Below are 19419 nucleotides of genomic sequence, written 5' to 3' on the forward strand. Positions count from 1 at the left end.
GATCCTTTTGGTGGTCATCAACAGTGTTACATTTTGTTTAAATCCTCCACAGCGTTTTTGCTAGTGTTATTTCGTATAAGTGCCCCAGTTTTTTCATTCCTTTTTATTTGAAGGGTTTAAATACCGTCTTAAATCTACCAGCTACCCAATTTAATGTCAGCGCTTCGAATATGTGTACTTTGTAATTGTTTAAATGTCACAGTCTCGCAAAGGAAGAGGAGAGATCGTTATTTTAGTTCACGTCGCTACCCACATAAAATAACCGAACATTTAATTTGCATTAAGTCGCACTGAGTCCGTGGAATATCGGGTCACAGCCCGCGAGGGTTTAGCTATTTTAATACCCGACCGGTCAGAAGGCACACGTAAGGACACATACAAAACATTCACACATGAATAAAGTTCCAGATTTCAGATGGTAGATACGTACCTACAAACAGAATTTCATACGTACACTACACGCTACGGTGACAACTTTGCGGTCAAGGTTTAGGGAAATAATGCTTTTTCGCGCCGCATTGTATTCTCTCCAACAAAAGCAACTGACATGAATATACTCGGTTGAAATTCTTCCGTCTTTTCGCGCTCAAGCACGGAGCAACATCATGTTGTGACAGCCCATGGTTACCAAAAGCTTGACTGATATCGTGTAATGGAGATGTTGCATGTGTGAGGAATTTGCGATTTGACTGTTGTTTCTTATGTAAAAGTTCGCGAGAAACACGATGGTGCCACTGGTTTTCTCTGAAATCAACTCTCAAGCTCAAAAAAAGCCCTCAAGTTGAGGCCAAAATGGAGGGGATATCCCACCCTACCCTGAGAGTCCACGTCTACATCAAAACAAACTCTCCATGCAAAGATAGGGAGCAAATACATTAGTAGGGTTGCCGTGTTTTCAGTTTTGGAGTCCCCAAATAAAGTGGCAGCCCTGCCAACGTATTTGCTCCCTATCTTTGCATGGAGAGTTTGTCTTGACGTAGACGTGGACTCTCAGGGTAGGGTGGGATATCTCCTCCATTTTGGCCTCAACTTGAGAGCTTTTTTTGAGCTTGGGAGTTGATTTCAGAGAAAACCAGTGGCACCATCGTATTTCTCGCGAACTTTTACATACGAAACAATAGTCAAATCGCAAATTCCTCACACATGCAACATCTCCATTGGGTCCAATCGTTTTGTAGGTCGGTCAATTCTGGAGCGATTTGATACGGAAGGTGCCCAGGTTTCAGGATTTTGAGACTCGCCGTCTGCTTTTGTCAAGAGAGGGTACAACTGATGTGTTCTAGATGTTTAAGCGCTCAGTTGAGGCTTTAAATTTTCCCTGCAAACATTGAACATTTCTAAATCTCTATTGTCGTTGTCATAGTTTTACGCGTCGAAATATCGCATCTTCATTATAGCAGTTTTATCAAACGTGTCTCGAACAAGTGATAATCTAACCCTGACAACTATCTTCGATGTCTTATGGAGCCATGGTGTTACGAACGGGAATCTGAAAGTCCGCCTATTATTTCTTATGTGAGCGGGGCCGAGAGTAGCAATGCGCCTTCATTTCTTTACATAGGCAAATACACCTTCTCCAGTGTTGATATGGTTGCATGCTTTATAGGTTGAACGCAAATCAAACTGGACATAATTAAGTACAGCGTGTTTCGAAGAATTTCTTTATTAACTTTTTCGATAGGACTTACCTTTCTCTTTCAATTATGCTTTCGAGCGATGAAGCTCTGACGGAACGTTTTCTTCCCTTAAATGTCAAGTGTCCGTGCGACTCGTGAGTCCTGAAAGTTGAGGAAGAAAACAGAAAACGTATATCATACTTTTAACACAGATTTAAACCTGTAAATGATTTTTTTTTCACTATGTCTATGCCTTATAATTATCTTAACACTTGCTGGAGACTTGATTGAATCAGTTTTAAACATATAGACATGGAAAGAAAACTGAGATTGAGGAATTTTTTTAAAACAATTTTCACGTATGAGTTCACCGTCCTCGACGGCCTCTGTTGGCGTTGGGACGAAACCTGGAATATGTCCACCATTGATGTTTCTAACAACCGGCTTCTGGGGGCGTCTATCCTTGATGCCGGTCAAAATTCTATGCATTTGCATCGAAATCCGAACTCGAATGCAGTGTCGCTCATCCGCGCCACCGCACCAGACCGCATCCAGAGATGCAAAATTTAATGATATTTCATCAAATAAAATTTCGGTGAATTCTATTCTGTGGAAATTAACAGAATTTCGTCAAAAGAAATTAAACCCAAATTTTAAATGAAATTAATGCAGTATTCGAATTTTTTTTCACGGGCTTAGAAGTCCACAAAATACCGGCATTTTTGAAACGTAAACACAACATTTTGAAAAAAATATTTAAGAATGTAATGAATCGAACTTCAACAATGAGTTATCAACGATTATTTGTTGCAGCAGCCCCGGAAATTGCATGATGGCCGAAACCTTGCAGAAAGAGGAAACATCTCTCAAAATAGAGCCTTTTTAGTACCGTTTTGGATAATTGAGGATTTTATCGGGATATTACTAAGATCAATCCTTTTGAAGATAAATGCCTCAGATTCAAGTTTCAAGTTCAGACTAAGTTGAGACATGGTTTTGACGATACGCAATATATTGTTTGGTATTTAAATATGTCTGATTGTTTACTTGAATTATAAATTTTGCATTACTGTGTCGACAAAATTACCTTCAAACTCAATCTAAAAGAATGTATAGAATTTCCAGGTGTCTGAAATTTGATAAATTTCGTGTTCCAATGGAAACTACAGAGTTAACTAAGCACAAGTATAGCCTTGGTTCATAAATCGCACACTAATTGGAGGAGATATATGACAAAATGATATAATCTGCCAGATATATATTTGTTTAAATGCAATGAGAGGATTGCATATTTTGCATTTACATATTTTGGGCTGATTAAATTGTTACCTATATTTGTTTAAATCGGTAATGCCGCCAGACGACGTCACTAGGCGGTGCATTTTTTCAATTTTAAATGAATTTTTATACAATATCATGAAATCACTGCGAAATTAGCACTTTTAGACAAAGCAATAAAAACTTTGCTTGCAAAGTTGCCATTATTATAATGAAGACATTTCTCATCACGAGGTTCCATTTTGATCACATTTTGATCAATTTTTTAAATGCTCGAAAAAACGGCCGCATTGTGGACAGCTCTTTCATGCAATCTCTGAAGACCATCGCATCACAGCGATTCGATCGCACGCTTACAGCCGTAGCAAACGCTTGCACTGCACCTTCACTTACTTGCACGCCGCGCTGTGCTGCTTTACTCATTGAATGTCCACTTTCTCGTCTGCTGTGGTCGTCCTTTTTCCAGGTCCGACGGCAACCATGTCCCGCCCATCCACGCGTCCAGGACCAAGGACCTCACTGTCCCCTCATCCGTGTCATTAATCTGATAAAAAAGGCCTTATCTCGCAGCCCGCTTCATCAGTTTAATGCTCAAACGGGCTAAGGCCTCGTCACATCCGGAATCTAATGACTCAATAATTTCAGAGATGTTGCACGTTCGAAAGGATCTCATGAAACACCGTGTGGCCGTGTGGCCCTTCCTATCGCTCATGAAGCAAAAAGCTCCGTACAATACTTATCTATCACAACGACATTCCACGATAATCATTTTAATAATACACGGAAATAAGTGCAAACAAATTGACTGCGAAATTCCTAGAGGCCGCATCTCGGTTTCGGTATTTCAGAAGCCTCTTCTATCTCATGTTTAATATGGGAGGTATCAACTTCTTCCCAGAAATTTGTGCGGGATATTGTTCACACCAAGGAGAAAAATCATAGAATTTTTACCACCCATGCCCTCTCCTCCCTTTAAAAATTCATTGAATTCTTACATAGTAATATAGGTTTGTATCACCTTTTACATTTCCATATGGGTCGAAAAACCTACCCCAAGAAGCAGTGATCGAGATAAATTGCGTTTTGATCGGAGTTTGTATCGCGATTTTATGGACGTCGATTTATTGCAATAGTATCGAATTAAAAATTGCGGTTCTATCACAAAAATTTGCAATTAAATCGCGATTTTATCGACGGCGATTTATCGCAATCTTATCAAACGAAAAATCGTGATAAATTGAAATTGAATTTCGATTTTATCGAACGCGATTTTACAGAGATAAAATTGCGAAAAGATATACAGGATGATCGCTCATATGTTGATGATCCCAGCGATTTTATCGCCATAAAGTCGTAAGAAAAATCGTGACTTAATTTTAAAATATCGCGATTTTTCCGTTGACAAATGTTACTTGGGACCTTCATACTCTTTCTGACTGTTTCGTGACGTTCCATCACTGGTAATTTTGGCACTGTAGCTTGAAACTTAATTGTTTTCAATTACAAATTCATGTACCTAATACTGGCAACGCAGAAAATATTAACTTCTCTTTTATATAGGGTCAAACTAATGGTTGAGTCATAGTCTGATGAATAAACAGCTAATTTTGAGATTTTCATGTTTTCGCTTCATCCAAATATTGAAAGAGTCTAATCGACCACCATGAGACTCGCTAATTACTCTTCAAATGATTCTCCCATTAAGAGATAAACAACGAAGCAACGGTAAAGTACAACACATTCCTACCCTTTTCCACCCGGGAACCTCCTTTAATTAGTAAAATAGTGGATGAGACGAGATATTTTTAGAGGTTTATCAGTCCTTACCATCTTTTTTGCTGGTGACACGCGAGAAACTTAGCTTATTACCCACGTAAGTCACCGAATGTATTATTTTTAGTGCAAGGGGAGCATCCGACTTACGCCAAAAAAGCTATTTTTTTTTTCTTTTGAAAACTGATTGAAAACTTTTCTGCCCTCTCAATAGTCAACTCAAATTTATTTCCCGGCGACATTCTTACTGCCCATTCTCAATGCCCATTCTAATGATCGATTATCGATGTACCCATTTGAGGCTGTGGTGAAGAATCGATTTTGGAGGTGTTCGTTACGAACACCCTGTTTATCGATCCTTTACCATAGGTTCAAATGGCAGATCAATCGATATATCTCAAAGCACGCCACTGCACTGGTGATAAGATTTGATGCAGGAGGTTGCCTGCTCGAAACAGTGAGTGCGGTGCTTTCTGCATCTATACGTTTGAAAAACATTGCTTCCACACTACACTTTACAGAAGTGAATGAATATATTTGTAATATTATGTCTTTTTTATCTATTATCAATAATATAATAGAACGCGGAGTCAACATATGTATCATGTAGTGTCAGGCGAGATTTGTGGACAGATAAGACCTTGAACACTGCTGCTTGCTGCACTTGTGGATGTTTTCTGGCCTACTTTGAGAATTGAAGGCAAAATAGCAAGCTGCGTAACTTCTTTGCAACAAATGCCTCCACTGAATGTTCAGTCAGAAATTGGCAAAAAAATGTTAGCGGCTAGAAGCACGACAAATAAACGCTCGGACTTTCTCGGATCAAATTCTCCTTAATGGATTATAAATTTTTGAGTTTTGTGGATACTTTTCCTTGAAAATTCCAGATAATTTTTCCTGGAACTTAATCAACATAATTTCAGGACGAAATATTCATAACTTTTTTCAGAAATAATTATTTTATACCGGGAGGAAGTTGACTTTAGAACGTCCATACTGCGTTCTTCCTTAGCACGGCTGTATTATAATAATTGGTTTTTCACAGAGGCATTTAGGTACTTTTTCTCTTTTACTGTTTATCCGTTTCTCTTCCTACTACTTTACAACTACGAACTCTACTTTCACTTCTATTCTTCCTCTTCTCTAAATCCTCAATGTGTGTTACCTGTTACCATGGCCGGATTCACCTACTTACCGCCCATGGGCCGCCTGTATTTTGCCGCCCCCTTCTCATTCGTTTTTAAACTCGATAAAAACCATCAAATGAACGTGTCAGCGGGGGAAGGGTGCATAAGACGCATTTACTCATGCTGAACACATTTTTTGGGAAAGCCCTGTCAACACTACTAGCAAAAGTTCACGAAACTTGGCGCGAAAGTTAAGTTCCGTAAACGTAACTCTGTGTGGACAGGGCCTTCCATTTATACGAAATGAACGAAAAAATTATGAAAGAACAAACATAAATGTGGATCAATCATTTTAACTTCCGCCGCCGCGCCGCGCAGACCGCACCGTGTTTGGCGCAATGCGTGAAGTATTCACGCAGTCTTGTGGGCGCTATGCGTTTCGCGCTGACCACACTGTGTTTGGCGCAATGCGTGAAGTATTCATGCATTCTTATAGGCGCTATCCGTTTCACGCTGACCGCAATGACCGCACTGTGTTTGATGCTCGCCGCGCCGAGGACTTCTCCTTTTCATCTCAAGTCATCGTCATCATTTCTCTCTAAGTCGCGCCGTTCCAGGCCAAATTTCGTGTTTGGTCTCTCTCTTAACTCGACTTATTGAAGAAGCTGTTTCTTTTATTACTAAGAGACGACAAAATTAGAAACTATTATACTCTCAGGAAATGAGAGATTTTGTCGTCTTTTCTCGTTTGCAATTTTGTTTTTACAAATCCGATTTTTTTATACCTACACTTTAAAAAATTGCAAATTTTTGCCGCCCCTTAGAATTGCCGGCCACCCCCTTAATCCGGCCCTGCCTGTCACCGTCTTTTTTTTTTTTTTTTTTTTTTTTTTTTTTTTTTTTTTTTTTTTTTTTTTTAGAAAAGTTAGTTATTTTGATAATTTACCACCAAGGTTTAAATAGCCAATATAGCTAAGGCGCCGCTCAAAAATATACTTATTTTACATGCTGGTACTGCAACTACGTCCTTTTCTTTCAGTTTTCTCCCGCAGCTTTTCCTTCTTTTCCCCTTTTCTCTCAAGGAGGAGGCATTCTACCTCTGTATGGCAACAACGGAACGAACGCAGGAGCTCACTCAAATTGACATGGATTGCTATTTGACGCGCGGTTGAGGCACTCGGCGAGAGTCTAGTTCTGCCGTGCTAAGTAAAAACAACATATGAGCGTTAGAAAATTGCCAAATTTCCCCTCGGAAAGTATTTACTTTAGAAGAAAGTTATGAATATTTTTACTTAAAATTTTCAGACTTTTTAGATCAAATCACGGACAAGATCCTCTAACAAATCAGGAAAAAAATATTCACAAATTTTTCCGGAAATGCTTGAACTGTCGAAGGAAATTCGGTAACGCCTGATGGCTTATACGGCGTTCTTCCATAGCACGGCAGAGTTGATGACATTGATCTTGAGCTATCTGCATTTGAATCTGGAATGACCTTTTTTCGCTGGTTGTTCCCTACCGTTTCAACCATAAGCGCGCGGCACCAAGTACAGACCACGAGACCGAAATTGACATAATCATGCCTTGTCGACGTCCTACGCGCGGGCAGTTATGATTTATCGCCGCTCACCGGTTGTCTCCGACAAGAAACACGTTCCTTTGGGCTCATTTTCGGTTTGCTAATTTCCTCAGCAACGGCGCACGGTGGGTCGAGTAACGAGAGAGGTCGGACAAAATTTGGAAACTTCAAAAGCTTATAATTCCGTGCTTACACAACTTTGAGGTCTTAAAAGTGGTTTCATTGGTTTCCTCGTGAAATTTACTTTCAGAAACATCCCTTAAATTTAAAATGTGCCGAAATAAACATCAAAATTTGCAGTTTTAGTCAAAAATGTCATGTCCGCCCTCTCTAATTAACTCGACCCACTGTGCGGCACTTCGATCCTCGTTGCCAACTCTAACTGGGATGCCTTTAATGAATAAACATCATGTGAGTAGTCGCTACATCAAGGTAAAACCAGTTGATACGGCGTGTTTAAGCATTTATCATAATAGCATCTCCAACCCTAATATAATATTATAACCCTTATACCTATAATATACCTATAATATTATAACCCTTTTATAATATACCTACAATATTATAACCCTTTTATAATATTTTACAATGAAAATTTCTGGCATGATATATCATTATTCATTTATTTGTGACAACGTTGGATAATAGAATGATACCCCATGCGCAGCCTCCTTCGGACTAAATATAATTCAAACCTATCCTTAATAAGTGGGTTGTTTTTTAATTCGCACGATGGATGTAGCGTGGGTTGATCCCCCCTGTTTCATCACGTACAAGGAAGACACTAAGTTAAGCCAACACGAAAAGTGGATAGCTTTTTTTAAATAATTTATTACGATATTTGTTACTAGTTACTAAGGAAAAATATCGTGAAAAATTTCAGACATCGAAATAGACGGTAGGTAAACATTTCAGACACTTTTCTTCTACTTAAAGCAAAGAAATCGTGGTCATTTTGAATACCGCAACCGGCATAAATACTCATTTTCACTCTACCAGCGCTCATTATTGTTAACCAAAAAAAAAGAGTATGTAAGAGTAGGGAAGGAAGTTTGCAGCGATTCGAGGACATTTGAATGACTCCAGTGGCGTGGCGCGTGCCTTGCGATAAATCGATTGTTATGCCATTTAAACCTATGGAAAAAGATCGATAAACAGGGTGTTCGCAGCGAACACCTTAATAATCGATTCTTTACCATAGGTTTAAATGGCAGAACAATCGATACATCGCAATTCACGCCACGCCACCGAATGACTCTTGAAGAAATGCGGCAGCGCTGGTGCCTTCAATAATTTTATTACCAAATCTTGACCGGTGTTGTCTACCTCATGGGGAAAGAAACTTCAAGTTGGTTTCAGTGGTCCAATATGGATGGCCCTAATCTGCTCACCGGCCAGTGGAGAATGTTAATCGATCAGAGCGCTAAAGGACGTAATGTTTATATTCGATCAAAATCCTGTGGAATTCTAGCACAAATCTAACTCTTAATTCCTGGCTAGTTTTTTTTACAGATTATTCGCCAAGTTCGATGTTTTACAGAATTAAGTGCTTTATTGCGTAATTTCTAAAGTTCCCACGAACATCGATGAGTTCAATGTTGGTTGACTTCTGTACGTTCAGCAAGCAAGTGGGACGTAATATGTGTAGTGCATCCAGCTCATAGAATGTGTGGCTGAGCGAGCATCACTAACGCCTTCATTCCTGAGTGATACATCAAGCGCGCTCTTATATTCTTCGGTGCGTCTAGCTCTGGTCTAGTTTCGGAGCTACAGTGTAAAAGTTAGTTCCTTTCTACCACACTCGTTTAAAATCGGGTCAGTGAAATCGTTTCGTTTTGTATCTGAACGTATATATTCAGTCCAATTTCTTCTGGAAAACTTTGGTTTTCCTCTGGAGCGTGATAAGGAAAACTTAGATTTTACGTCGTGTCGGCTAACATCTCAACACGGTGATTTTTTGGAAAGGTTTTGTCTTTTAGTAACATGTTTTGGAACCATATTCTCCAGAGCGGTCAGTGTGGTTACGCTAAATGTGGAACAAGGATTGTTTATGTATTTATTTACTTTTTTGAGTGGGTGTACTGGAGCAAGTACCCAACCGAAAGGGGTCTAGAAACACCCCCTTCTCATCGGCGAGGTAATCCATGGTGCTCTTCGAACAAATTGTAAAAAGTATCGAGACATTTCAGTAATAATAACTTTTAAGCTATTCTTATGGACAAATTCAGAGAAATAAAATTTCAAACGTGTTTTGCAAAATTGCTCACATAATCTAAGGAGAGCCAAGTAGATCCTAAGGGGCGCCAGGCCACCCCTACCTACCTCCTCCCTCATAAGTCGATGACAAAAAGTGATTATGAAAATTATGTTACGTCATAATCTCGCGATAAGGTGGCGGTTAAGATAGTCAAGCGTTGAAGCAGATTTTCGCAGCGCACTGTGCAGAAAATCGTTTCATCATTTTCCACGCCGACGGTGACTGGAGAGTCCCATAAATCCTACTAGCGCTCGCTGTCAGAGTTGCGTATCCGTCCATCTCTCCTCTGCCTGGAGTCGAGTCATTCTTGCTAATCCACAATCTCGGTGTGAATCACTTCCGCATGTCTGCGGATTTGCAACTTCTCCTCGCTATCTAGCGACATCCATAGATCAAACTCGGAGAGAATTTACACGAATATCAACATGCTAATTGATTCTCTTTATCGGCAATAGCTGTTTCTTGCCGTGACTGAATGAGGGGTTGAGGAATATGCAATTTAAAGCGACTTTTTCGTAATTTTGAGTAATTTTTAAGGCGAGCATCTTAGCAAGGGAATCACTGCTTCCCCTATCGTCTTTCACTAGATAATAGTGTAAAGGTAATTATTTTTCAAGCGCTAATAATCTAAAACATATCGCAAAAAAAAGTCAAATTTAAAAAAAAATCGAAATTTTAGTTTTTTCGCCTGAACTACGAAGTACAACCCTCCCCTCCCCCAGAAGTGAGGAATTTATAGCCTAATAGCGCAAATTGATAGTGCCGAGACTCACCCTAAAAGCCCAAATCCTCAAATATAGGAACACTTAAGAAGAAACTCACATATGATTTTTTGTCAACAGCCTTTGCTAGGATTTTATGTGAGGAACTTTAGGCCGGCCTCAAGGATTGTTCTTGAAAAGTTTCGCTCTTAAACGTCATAAGTATTTTTTTAAAAGGTGAAAAAAATCCAAACATTTTTCGCTTATTTTTTTCTAAAGGAATGTTAACGTATATATATTAAAGCCTGAGATTCCAACGGAATCTACCTAGGCATTTGATAAAATGCCTGATTTGACTATTTGCCTGCGACATATACACACATATAAGATAAATTTCACTGTTTGAGCCGAATGAATCAGGCCATTTAAATTAGCTCAGTCAAATGTTAAAGGAAACTCAATCTGGAAAACTCGGGCGGCATCTCTCCCTCCGGTAACACAGCAGCATAGGAGGGCGCGATAAGGGTGGCGCGGCGTGTTATAAGGGGCGAAACCCCGAGCGGACCCATTCACGGAAGTGGTCGGTGCGGCCATACCGATGCCGGATGGATGCTTTGTCGCGGCGGCTCATCAGCTGATGCAGCGCCGCGCCGCGACGCTCTTTTCGCGACAGGCTACATTGCGGCCGGCCACGCTCCGGATATCGATTTTCCAACCCCTAGCGCGCCACCCCCCGTGCTCCGGTGACGTCACCCGGGGTCCTCGCGCATGTGCACCCGTCCCCGCTCCAACGCGCAATTCCTCATCCGATGTTGTCGAATTGACGCGAGATCCCTTTATCTCACAACCCTCCTGCGCGGCTCGGCGTTACGGCGATAAACCGAAGAAAAAATTGTAAACACGAAAATAATAATTATTTATTTTGGATATCAATCCATTCATTGTCAGTAGTATAATATAAGAAAATCATGAGCAAGAATTATCAACATTATTTTTAAACAAATTGTTTCGAAAAGAGAAAACAGAATTTTGGGGTTTCCTACGTTTTTACATGTACAATCATACATTCAAAATTTTCAGTGATTTTTTGAAGAAAAAAAAATCCGATTTCATCAATTCATACTTTTTTTTAACTTTATTTTGTCTGATGATGATTGGATCGATCCTCGAGACGTGTCCAAAATAAAGAACTTTCATTCAAAGTAGGCGTGTTGTGGTGTATCGGTATATTGTTCTTTTCAAAAATTCAAGTACATGCAAAATGCACTTGAAATGCAGTTTTGGGGTAACGAAAAAAATCGTCCGTATGTAATGGCTGAAATATGCAGCCTCCTGAAGACTTTCAATAGACTACTCAAAATACTTACTTCTAGATAAGACTCAAAATTTCACCCGATGAGTGATACTTGCAACGGGAAGTTCGGAAATGAAGTCCTTGGCAAAATATTAACACTAACCCCGTGGAATGCACACCGTACAAATGACGTCATGTGTACTTTGATCAATTGGCTGATGTTAGTATTTTCTTTATTGTTAGTTTTTCCAAAATCTTATTGCGTGAATTATTTTCTGAGTAAAATTTTGGAGAGAAAACATTTAATAAGGCGCTTCAGCTTCGCCAAAAAAAAAAAGTGCTGTGATTCCATTCAATATATTTCAAATTTTCCCCTACAAAAAAACACTCTGATATGAGAAAACCAACAGGCACTCGTCCCACATATTTTCAGAATGACCGTGACCTACCATCAGAAATTCCGACCTAGGGGAAGAAGAACGATGGTGATGAAGTTTTCGCGTAGTAGGCATTTCAGTATGTGTGGGACTGAATCGCAGAATCTGAAATGGAGTTGAGGTGTTTTCCCCGCAGACAGCTGCATTTCCCGAGCTTTGGGGCGTCTTGAGCGTGGCGCGTGAAATTGGATCGTTTACCGGTATGGAGCGTCAACTGCGCTTCCATTCAAGGCTCGCACGCATGTCTCCTTCGCTTCACTTTGTCTCATGTGCTTCTCTCACGGGTAGCCTCCAATCCTTTGAGTATTCCTTGTTTCTTTCACACCGCGCTCAGTGTTTTCCTCAGTGCTTTTCGAGAAGAAGAAAAATCCCAAGTTTACTTCGAACAATGGACCTTTGGTTCACCTGCGCCCTTTGACTCTCGATTTTTTTAACCACGACGCCAACTTGGAGAGGCATCGAAACCCCTCAGGAGCGTCATTCAGGTTGCTCGTAGGTGAGTGCGATTCCATTCCTCGATGAGACACAACGCGCTATCATTTAAGTTGTAAGAGATTATGTTTGTAGACTGCTCGATCTTCCTTTCATCCAAGATCTTCTGTTAAAAATCATACTGTGAAACGACGTATTCGTAGCAGCTATGTTGTCTAACAGACATGCTAGCACGTTTTTCGATGTAATAGCAGCTTTCATCGTTGTAGGTGCTAAATGAATTCAAAAATACTGTCGAAACTTGAAAAATTTCTCACTAGGGCCTTCAAAATGCTTTAATTCCACCATTCTGAAGCTTTTGTCCTGGTGTTTTGCGGATTTTAAACGGTGGCTTCAGAGGTTATGTTTTTCAAGCGCACCTACACTACAAAGTGGCGACTTCATTAACTATTGAATAACACATGCTTTCAAAAAGATTCAGAAACGATTGAAAAATACATACTCTCAACGAGATTTAGCAACAATTGAAAAACATGCTTGCAGAAAGATATAATTTTTGGTTTTTTTTTTTGACGATGATGAATGTTTTAAATGAACCATCTGACACCATGCTAATAAGACCCCGATTATTGTTTTTTATGTTTTGATGAGTTTCTCCTTTTTTTGCACACACGGGTATTTGCAGAAGTATAAAATTTAGGTTTGGATCAAGAATAAGGTTTTTTTAATATTAAAGTTACCCATTTTCTTAAATTCCGTGACATGTTGGTAAAATAAAGGTCCATTCGAGTTTTCTATGTATTTCAAATTGAAAGTACAGTTTTTTTAATTTTTTGATTCTTTATTTCATTTTATCTTTATTTTTTATTTTTTAGAGACGCACCTAACTGTTTGATTTTGGGGAGAAGTACGATGAAATCATTAAAAAATCTACAAAGCAAAATGAAAGGACACTAGCTTAATGAGAAAAATTGGCGAACCCCTTGTGGTCGGATCTGAACGTTTAGATCATAATATGTAAGTGATAAGGTCTTGAAGTAAAGTAATACATGAGATTACCGTATCTTATCAGATACCCTTAAAAACCGGTATTCCATCCATCAAAGGACAATTTTTACAGCATTGAGGCCGATTTTTTCAGCGCCAGCAATAATATTCGCGCACGTCCTTCTAATGACTATTTTTTCAATGTGACTCAAGTCTCATATAGGTTATTTAACATAGGTGTCGATATGTTCACCTATCCACATTCTAGCCTCTCTGACCACAAAGGCTATTTTTTTCATACAAAACTTTTCCTGTAACTTTTTTCCATGCTTTTGCTCTTACTATCATCATCATTACCATTCGTACTTCTCTCTAATGCGAATATGCAAACACACCCGCCCTCGACTTCCTCATTTTATATGAACATGAGATTGCGACACTTTCTGTGTGAAATCAAAACTCTTTTAGCTGTCTACACTTTGGTTTTTCCACCCGCTACAGCTAGGAGTGTTACGTATTCCTCTGAAAGGGCTCAATCGTAAATTCAATCCACCCCATGTATGGACGTATTTTTGCTAAAAGCAAGTATGTGAATAGATTTGCGTGCTTAATGGGCCAATTTTTTTTGTTACTTGCTCGATAGGTGTTCTCTTCACCCTGAATACTTCCATTCCTCATAGATTTTTGTTCGAATAAAAGAAACATAAAAATCAACAGTCAGATTTTTGAGCTTCTAATTATAACCGGAATACAAGGATGGAAGGACGACTGATTTCATAACACGTTTCAGACGTGACTATTTTGCGAAATTGAAAAAATATATTTTAGAGTGATTTATTAAACATAATATGAACGCAAACTGGGAATGTCACTTCAAGTTCACACTAGGCCGGCCGTCAGCCGTTCCGTGCTATGAGAATCCCTACAATAAAAAACGACACCGGTCCGTTGTTTTTATATAATGTCGTCGCTTATTGTTCGTTTTATGGCTTATCCACGGAAACTGCATTCAAGGTGGACTTTAGGAGTGTAAACTTTTTTATCCGTCTCGAAAGTATTTTTTTACCCCTTATTTCCCCATAAAGTCAAGGATAAAAGTAAAGACAGTTTTTCGAGAGTCTTCAAAAAAATTCGTATTTATACTAGAAGGAATGGCTTTTGGCGACGGTTACAATGTTAACATTATACTAAAATTTCGTATTGTTTGATCCTATTCCCTTCGCCCGCCCTAAAAAAAACTCGCAAATAATATCAATAAGAAATGAAATTTTCTTCATAAGAGCGGTGTTAACCCGCAAAAAGAGTTCCTTTCGCACTCAGTAAAAGCAAATACCACTGAGGAAAAATAATAGATTCCACGTTGCAATCATATCACTTGAGTTTTTTGGGGGCAAAATAAGGCCCAAACGAGAATGCACCCCGGATCACACTCCGAGATTTTTGACGATACACGATTGGCGGTTCAGTCTCTCAACATGTATCTCATCCGTAAACCTAACTAATTGGATTGCATTTTACAAGAAGGAACCAAGAGCCAATGTCACCAAGATTGTGCAACATTTTTTTACCTTGCATATCATCCTGCATACCTTGCAATACTGATCATCTAAATAAGTTTTATCTCCCAATAAACTATGAATTCAAGACAAAAATTACCTTTGTAAATTTAATATTTTTCATGATTTCAGTATACTTTAGTGCAAAAAATTTAAGTTGCACAATCCTAGCAATATTGGAATGTTTTTGGTTCCTTTTTACAAAATGCAATCCAATCGTCCTCCATCACATATAAAAATACCTATAAGCTGAAAATCGATTGACGAGTGATTGGCTGAGACTCGATTCGACTTCGGAATGCAATTACCTATTATTGTCACCCATGGGCCGCCTATATTCCTCGGCCTCTTATCTATTAGGATTAAATACACGATTTTGCTGCCACTAAAGTTCGGAAAAGAGGTTTTTTTTTCTTACTTTCTTTTTTTTTCATGTGATTGTATCTTGCGGCGTTATTTTTCCGCCTCTCACAAGTTGCTAACGCAAGGGATGGGCCCTGGGGCCCATGCCTGAACCCACCTTTAATTTAAGTCCGGAGGGATTCCATTCCGTCGTAAGTTTCACTGAGGACAAAACGTTATCTTCGTCCGTTACAGGTTCAGTTGGTTTTAAGGTTTTGTTGAAATGATATCGACTCAAAACTGAACCTTCCTTTGATCCACGCGCCCACAAGGTCGTAGAACGGTCTTCATCGTGAGTTCCGACCATCAGATCTTAATGAATGGTCGAGGATATGTTGTATTTTACAAATATTGACCTCGGTAAATCTCAGTCACTGGATGGCCATTTGCGTGGCGAAATGTGAATGTTTGTGTATTTTATGGGAATTTTATGGACCTGCACGAAACCTCATTGCTCGAGTCCATCTGTGAGCCATGCTCAGAACACGATGGACCAATTAAGTAGTTAAATAATCAAGCTTTTGTCAGTGTGTGGATGCTCTTATGGTGTTAAAAAAATCCGTTAGAATAAATGCGAGTACGCGTGTTAATTTTTTGTGGCAATTAAAGACGACCTGATGTTAGAGAGCGAATATTTAATTTGCTGCGGTTTATCATCCCATTTAACTGACCTAAGATTAATATGGCCGTTTCCCTTGGTCCTCCGGAACCATATGACTTTGGGGATCCTTTCTATTGTTTCCGATAGCATTGAAACAGATACCACTGAACCATAGTGAATTAACATTACAACAATACCACTTTTACCTTAAGGAAAGGGGAAAAAATAGATTGTTCTGCACCAATCATATGGTTGATTTCGATGCAGGTAACCCGACTGGTGCTGTAAACCGATAGATTTGTCGTCTTATACAACTAAATTCGTACATTCCAACTATATTTGGAGGGTGGTTGGTGTGAAACACCAATTATGATGGTTTACAGAACCAAGTGAAGAAAGCCGGGCAGGAACACTGTTTCTGTCATGGTTCACGGTGCAGGCAGCCGAAGCTCTTTGTCATAGGGACCAAACTCCGGTTCGGGTAACTAAAACTAAAGTTTTTGCTAGGTACTCTAAGGCTTGTACTTTTTCACCGAAGACTTCGGCCATCTGGACTGAAGTTTGCTTGAAAACGTTAGGGTTCCGTGTGATCTGAAGTCCAGTTCTTGTAATAACAATACTTTTCTCTTAGTTGACAAAAAGTTCCTTCTCATCCAAGAAATTGAAATATTTGACGGGATGAGTTTTTACCACCACATACAGTGAGCTAAATTATTGAAATTGATAGACAAAGCTATAGACAAAGAAAACATAGGGAGTATGGAGCGATCTATCGGGTGAAATGGGTGATTCTTATAGACTAAGGGAATAAACGATGGACTAACTACAGGGTCTCTCGTGGGTTGGCTTTAGTTAGTCTATTACCTACCTCCTTTGTCCATTGTGACCACCCGCTTCCACCAATAGGATCCATCTATATCCCTTTTGTCTTTGTGTATAGCTTTGTCTATCAATTCCAATAATCGGCCTGCCGGAGTCCGCACCACTCCTAACGAATAAAATCTCCTTCTGTATATTTCAGGTTTAGTTGAGAAATGCGTCGTGGTTCTCGAAATCGATTGGTTGAAGCTCCCTGTCGCGTGTTTGGCTTTTCCTCGTACGCATTTCAGCGCGTTGACGGGGGAAGAAGACGGGCGGTAGTCAGGTGGTTATTGGTGAGCTGTGGATTACTAGGTCATCGATAAGGGTCCCTCCGAAACGACTGAAGTTGTGTGATAATGGAATGAGCCCTGCTATGCCGGCCGGTAGCCTTACTGCCGTGCTAAGGAAAAACGCCGTATGAGCCTTCAGGCGTTGCCAAATTTCTCCTGTCCAATCATTAATTTTCAGGAAAAGTTTTGAATATTTGTCTACCAATTTCTCAGAGAAGTTTATTTGTAATTTGATTTAAAACTTTTGAAAATTCCAAGGAAAAATATTCATAATTTTCCTCAAAAATAAACAATTTATAGAAGGGAATATGGCAACTCTCGAAGGTTCATACGGCGTTTTTTCTTAGCACGACAGAATACGACGAAGGTGGCGCCTAATTTTCACTTTAATAAATTATGTGCGTGACGAGGGGAAACTCGTATCGAACCTGGCCAGCTTTTGCCGTCTTGAGTTAAAGAAATGCGGCAAGTCAAGGTGTTGAGCGCACTGCGTTGTCAAAACATAATGTCATGACTACAGGCAATCGTGTGTCGGAGTGCCTTAATAGGGACAGTATGAATACCTATGAAGAGGATTTTTGGACACACGGTCCCACGGAGAATATTCGGAGCCAGAAAAATGGAAGCGCTTCTAGATAGAAAGCGGTTTTGTGTACAATCTGTGACGATTATTACTTGCTCTACCTTATTCAGGGGCAAAATAACCCCCCAGTCCCTCTTATTAAAAAAAAAAAAAAAAAAAAAAAAAAAAAAAAAAAAAAAAAGGAAAGAGAAATCAACTATGGGAAACAACAAGGACAAATTATAAACGGCAAAACTTTTACTCTCCTCAATATTTTGAATTAAGATTTCGTCCTTTGGTTTCTTCTAATTCCTATCCGAAGTTCGTCAGATAAATTTTTCTGTTTCGAATCTTTTTCAAGTGAAACTGATGAATCAGAAACAACAAGTCACAACACGGCCGAACCGGGAGAATGAGGTTTGAAGTTTGATTCTTCTAGAAGCCCAATGTCTAATGAATAAGTATTATAATTTGATCAATAATATAATTCTATGCTTCTTTATACAATAAAAATACTTAGTGCCTCCCGATTTTGAATTTTTGACAGGAAAAAATTCAAAATCACTTAAGCCCTAAACTAATCCCCATTCATGTTTTTTGAAATATGTTTTGTGTATCTATTTTATTTAATCCATACCATTTTGAATCTACCAAACAGCCTCTGTTGATGACGGCTTGTCGATCAAAGAATCTCAAAAGTTTGAACGGTTGCATGCTCCATGATTGAAGGCACTTTGAAGGCGATCATTTTAAGTTAAACACTCACATCGCACGATTACAGCTGTCGTGCATAACTTGAAGGGTTTCGTTCTGATCTAATTCCTCCCACTTCCCTATCTACCCTGACATGCTTGAAAAACCCCTTTTCCACTGTTTTAATGTGCATGAAGATTAACATAGTTTATCCAGCAATATTGTTGGATAACGTTCGAGCGCGCCTTCAAAACGCGGCGATACCACTGGTGAGAGTGCGGATTAAGAATTGGCTTCCAGAAACCTCAGCGTGATTTCTGGAGTCGTTGATACATTACGTAACGTTTCCGGGGGAAGAGTAGGTTTCAACCTGTGTGCTGATGCGTTATAAAGACTACCATGACAAGAAGGTTAATTTGAATTAATCCGAGGTTTCGATGAAAAAATTCTAAAATGAAGTAAAAATATATTCGGTTTGATAAAAATTCAGATTCATTTTATTTGATTTTAATTTTAATCAACCAAACTACCAACGTTTGACTTATTGACTCCCACATACGATTGTATTCAATAACTATTTTTCTCAGTGTAGGCAAAGACCTGAGTCAATCTTACGCATGAAAAATAATGTGTGGCCCGTTTTCAATCGGGAAACTTTCCAAATGAAACATACAAAGGCTTGCTTTACAGGTATGTCTTGTACTTGCTCCTGCTAGCCTAATGTTATCATAACAAATAATTTAATTTTCTTTGTTTCAGATATCACTTTGCGATGATTACTGTCTTCCTGTTGATTTTGTAAATAAAAGACGACCAGTCAGCCTTGGAGCTCATCATTTTTCTAGTCCCGATGGAGAGAGAGTAAGTTTTGATCTATTGATTGTTCAAATTTCAAGAGGGATAGAGTACATTTATAGAGAAAGTGTGAACTCCAGGTTACAGACCATGCAGATCCAAAAGAAATTGGCAGAGA

General features: G+C 39.2%; 1 protein-coding gene across 1 annotated transcript in view; it reads left to right on the forward strand.

Moving 5' to 3' along the window:
- hwt (SH2 domain-containing adapter heavyweight) overlaps window positions 1-19419 on the forward strand; it is a 50056-nt gene that overhangs the window by 18585 nt on the left and 12052 nt on the right. The window contains exon 2 of the mRNA XM_019060255.2: window positions 19206-19307. Within this exon, the coding sequence (XP_018915800.2) occupies window positions 19206-19307 (102 nt within the window). The remainder of the gene's footprint in view (window positions 1-19205; window positions 19308-19419) is intronic.

The sequence above is a fragment of the Bemisia tabaci genome, chromosome 1 (assembly GCF_918797505.1).
Source record: "Bemisia tabaci chromosome 1, PGI_BMITA_v3".
Classification (NCBI taxonomy): Eukaryota; Metazoa; Arthropoda; class Insecta; order Hemiptera; family Aleyrodidae; genus Bemisia; species Bemisia tabaci.